This window comes from Nansenia antarctica (genome assembly GCF_963989245.1).
Source record: "Nansenia antarctica genome assembly, chromosome: 3".
NCBI classification, from domain to species: Eukaryota; Metazoa; Chordata; class Actinopteri; order Argentiniformes; family Microstomatidae; genus Nansenia; species Nansenia antarctica.
In genome coordinates this window covers 62456660-62461659 of record NC_137688.1, presented here as the reverse complement: position 1 = coordinate 62461659, position 5000 = coordinate 62456660, and the positions used below count along the sequence as shown (strand labels likewise).

The following is a 5000-nucleotide window of genomic DNA, read 5'->3' as shown; positions in this document are numbered from 1 at the left end:
GAGGGGAGAGGAAAGGAGGAGAGGAGAGGAGGGGAGTGGAGAGAAGGAGGGGAGAGGAGAGGAGAGGAGAGGAGGAGGGGAGGGGAGAGGAAAGGAGGAGAGGAGAGGAGAGGAGAGGAAAGGAGGAGAGGAGAGGAGGGGAGTGGAGAGAAGGAGAGGAGAGGAGAGGAGATGAGAGGAGATGGGGAGGGGAGAGGAGAGGAAAGGAGGAAAGGAGAGGAGGAGGCGAGAGGAGGGGAGAGGAGGGGAGGAGAAGACGGGAGGAGAGGAGGGGAGGAGAGGACGGGAGAGAAGAGGAGTGTGTGTGTGTGTGTTCCCAAAAAGACGAGAAATCCGTGTCTCCTAGGAGTGTGTGTGTGTACGTGCGTGCATGTGCGTGTGTGTGTGTGTGTTGTGTCCGTGAGTGTGTGTGTGTGTCTTAGGATGAGTGATTGAACGTTAAACGAATGCAGACCTTCACCTACTCTTTACTCACCAAGGGCCAGGAATTCACATCTCTTTCTCCTCCCTCCCCTCTCCTCTCTCCCTCCCTCTCTCTTTCTGTCCCTCCCTCTCTCTCTCCCTCCCTCTCCTCCTCCCTCCCTCTCTCCCTCCCACTCTCTCTCTCTGCTTAATTTCTCTCTGTGCAGGGAACGCCATCCATCTGTTTTGGTTTTGTGGTTGTTTTTCTGTGTGTGTGTGTGTGTGTGTGTGTGTGTGTTTGTGTGTGTGTTGCCACCGTTCCACCCATTGGTCTCTCTCTGCAAGATCCCGATTAATAACAATTACTCAGATCTGTGTGTGGCAATAACACTGTTATTAACCCTGTGTAACGCTTATTACTGTTATTATAGTTGTTATTAACCCTGTGTAACGCTTATTACTGTTATTATAGTTGTTATTAACCCTCTGTAAGGCTTATTAATGTTGTCATAGTTGTGTATAGTTCTGTAACACTTATTCATGTTGTCATAGTTGTGTATAGTTCTGTAACACTTATTCATGTTGTCATAGTTGGGTGTGTGTCCCTCATGCTAGATTAATTCAATTAGTTCAGATTCACAACACACATGGATGCAAACACACGCACACTCACACACGCACGCGTACATGTACACACACACACACACACACACACACACACAGTGAGACTCTAGCGTGCGTGTGTGTGTATGGATGTGTGTGTGTGCGTCCGTGCGTGCGTGTGTATGTGTGTGTGTGTGCATGTATGTGTATGCATGTGTGTGTGTGTGTGTGTGTGTGTGTGTGTGTGTGTGTGTGTGTGTGAGAGAGGGACATTTGCTCCAGCAGGATAACACAGAATGACATCATCACCTCGGAGCGCTGAGTATCCGGTTACCATCCGTCTCCTTGGCTAACTACACCGTTGCCAGGCAACCAGGGTCCGACATAACATATGAAGCTCAGAACCTTGTCCTCGTTAGCGACGCTCGCTCTAACCAGAGGAACGTTGTTCCTTCTCCAAACACGTCAACGGCAGAGACAAAAGCCATTCATCACTGTTACTGGAGGGGGGGGGGGGGGGGGGTCAGATGAGGCTGTTGTGCTTTGAAACCGCGTCGCTAGGCTAGGTTTGGTTGGCTAGGTTTGGTTGGCTAGGTGTGGTTGGCTAGGCTAGGTGTGGTTGGCTAGGTGTGGTTGGCTAGGCTAGGTGTGGTTGGCTAGGCTAGGTGTTGTTGGCTAGGCTAGGTGTGGTTGGCTAGGTGTGGTGTGGTTGGCTAGGCTAGCTGTGGTTGGCTAGGTGTGGTTGGCTAGGTGTAGTTGGCTAGGTGTGGTTGGCTAGGCTAGCTGTGGTTGGCTATGTGTGGTTGGCTAGGTGTGGTTAGCTAGGCTAGGTGTAGTTGGCTAGGTGTGGTTAGCTAGGCTAGGTGTGGTTGGCTAGCTGTGGTTGGCTAGGCTAGGTGTGGTTGGCTAGGTGTGGTTGGCTAGGCTAGGTGTGGTTGGCTAGGCTAGGTGTGGTTGGCTAGGCTAGGTGTGGTTGGCTAGCTGTGGTTGGCTAGGTGTGGTTGGCTAGGCTAGGTGTGGTTGGCTAGGTGTGGTTGGCTAGGCTAGGTGTGGTTGGCTAGGCTAGGTGTGGTTGGCTAGGTGTGGTTGGCTAGGCTAGGTGTGGTTGGCTGCGTGTGATTGATCGGTTTAGACCTCCTCAGGAGGTCGATGATGATGATGATGATGATGATGATGATATTGATGCATCATTTTGTAGCCAATCAAAACACTGTTGCTAGGTAAACAACACGTAAAACACCTGGCACTCACACTGGAGAGTGTTCCAGAACTCTTTGGCAGTTTGTGGATTAACAACTTCTCTTAAATAGTTTCTGTCTGTTGTCAGGCTCGTTGGAAGTGTCCCAGCGTGCACTGCACACTAGCATGCTCAGTAGTATGCAGTAGTAAGCAGTAGTAAGCAGTAGTAAGCAGTAGTAAGCAGTAGTAAGCAGTAGGATGCACGGCCAACAGATTGCTTCATAATACAGAGTGTGCAACGTTGCATCATGGGACGTTCGGTAGACGCTGTGTTAACCCCTTCCTCTCTCAGGGTTCAAGACACACAGAGTAACTTCCTTTATTGTTTAACAGTGTTTCTGCTATGAGACGATTTAACACCCCCTCCTCCCTCTCTCTCTCTCTCTCCCCCCCTCCCTTCCTGCCTCCCTCTCCCTCTATTCCTCTCTCTCCCCCCCTCTCCCCCACCCCCCCTCAGTATCCAGGTCCCAGGTGTCGTCGGAGAGGCAGCAGGCGTTGTTGGAGAACGTGACACGTGTGAGCGACCACTCCCGGGAGCTCCAGCAGTCGCTAGGCGACGTCTCCTCCCAGGCGGACCTGCTGGAGAACATCTGGAAGCTGGAGAACATGTTCCAGAACCACACGGACGCCCTGCAGCAGCTGGGCCTCCTGGTGCAGGGCCTGGAGAGAGAGGTGAGGGCCTGGGGGGCGAGGTGAGGGCCTGGGAGGAGAGGTGAGGGCCTGGGGGGCGAGATGAGGGCCTAGGGGGAGAGGTGAGGCCCTGGGGGGCAAGGTAAGGGCCTGGGGGACGAGGTGAGGGCCTGAGGGGAGAGGTGAGGGCCTGGAGGGAGAGGTGAGGGTGGAGGGAGAGAGGTGAGGGCCTGAAGAGAGAGGTGAGGGCCTCCTGAGAGAAGTGAGGGCCTGGGGGGAGAGGTGAGGGTGGAGGGAGAGAGGTGAGGGCCTGGGGAGAGAGGTGAGGGCCTCCTGGTGCAGAACCTGGAGAAAGGGGATGACATTGCTACTAATTTCCACCACGGAGGTCGAATGTACGGCAGACACGCAGCAATGGATGACGGTTTTCATCCACTCTGTGAATGGATGAGAGCATGATGAAAACATAATCATCACACATCACACATCACACACACCTCCCTATCCTCCCTATCCTCCCAGGTGAGCTCACACTCTCACACTCCCACACACACACACACATACACACACACACCTCTCTCATCTCCCCACCCCCCCCCCCCCACCCCTCCCAGGTGAGCACACACTCTCTCTCACACACACACACACACACACCTCTCTCATCTCCCTACCCCCCCCCCACCCCTCCCAGGTGAGCTCACACTCTCTCTCACACACACACACACACACCTCTCTCACCTCCCCCCCCCCCCCCCCCCCCCCCCAGGTCAGAGCCCTGCAGAGCGGTTCCCAGCAGACGGAGGGCTCCCTGGCGCAGCTGGAGGACCAGGTGTCCCTGCTCGGCAGCTCCACGCAGCGGAACGTCAGTGGCCTCAGCTCGGAGCTCCACCGGGCCTCGGAGCAGCTGCGCCGTCAGGACCGTCTCCTCCGGGAGGCCCAGGGCCAGGTGGGCGGGCTCAGTGACCGGCTGGAGGAGGTCAACTGGACCGTGGGCGCCGTCAACCACACCTTCTCCAGCGACATCAGCGTCCATCACCTGAAGATCCAGGACCTGCAGGTCAGGGTTCAAGGGGGTCAGGGTTCAAGGGGTCAGGGGTCAAACACGTTGGGTCGCAGTTCCATCAGTACATATCTCACGCACACACACACACACACACACGCACACACACATGCGCGCTAGCACACACACACGCGCTACCACACACACACACACACACACACACACAGGTGTCATCTCAATGGGATTAAACCTGGTTGTATAAAACAGAATCGAAAAAGAAAAATGAATTCTCCCCTTCTCCTTGACCTCTGACCTCCTCATGACCTTCTCCTTGACCTCTGACCTCCTCATGACCTTCTCCTTGACCTCTGACCTCCTCATGACCTTCTCCTTGACCTCTGACCTTCTCATGACCGTCTCCTTGACCTCTGACCTCCTCATGACCTTCTCCTTGACCTCTGACCTCCTCATGACCTCCTCATGACTTTCTCCTTGACCTCTGATCTCCTCAAGACCTCCTCATGACCTCCTCATGACTTTCTCCTTGACCTCTGACCTCCTCATGACCTTCTCTTGTGTCCATATTTGTCTTATTTGTCTCCAACTCGTCACTTGTCCAATTGTCTCACGTCTTGTAACTATTGTCACTTGTCTTGACTTGTCTTGCATTATTGTCTTATTGTCTTTGTGCTGCAATGTCAGGAACCGAAGCCTAAGAATGTTACTCTCTTACACTTGGGTTATGTGACGTAACCAAAAACTTGAAATCGAAATCGAAATGGATCTTTTATTGACCTGGTTGACCTACTCATGACCTCCTGGTTGACCTACTCATGACCTCCTGGTTGACCTCCTCATGACCTCCTGGTTGACCTCCTCATGACCTCCTGGTCGGCCTCTGCCCTCAGGTGCAGATCAGTAACATCTCTGAGGACACCAGCAGCCTGTGGGTGAGCCAGGTGCACGTGGAGGCCACGCTGAAGAACGAGATGGAGATCCTCAACGCCGTGACGGAGGACCTGCGCCTGAAGGACTGGGAGCACGCCCTGGCGCTTAGCAACCTGACACGCCTGGAGGGTAGGCACACACACACACACACACACACACACACACACACACACATACA

General features: G+C 54.1%; 1 protein-coding gene across 1 annotated transcript in view; it reads left to right on the top strand.

Annotated features, from left to right (window-relative positions):
- scara5 (scavenger receptor class A, member 5 (putative)) overlaps window positions 1–5000 on the top strand; it is a 67734-nt gene that overhangs the window by 35655 nt on the left and 27079 nt on the right. The window contains exons 4-6 of the mRNA XM_080527855.1: window positions 2702–2916; window positions 3641–3931; window positions 4783–4951. Of these exons, the coding sequence (XP_080383981.1) occupies window positions 2702–2916; window positions 3641–3931; window positions 4783–4951 (675 nt within the window). The remainder of the gene's footprint in view (window positions 1–2701; window positions 2917–3640; window positions 3932–4782; window positions 4952–5000) is intronic.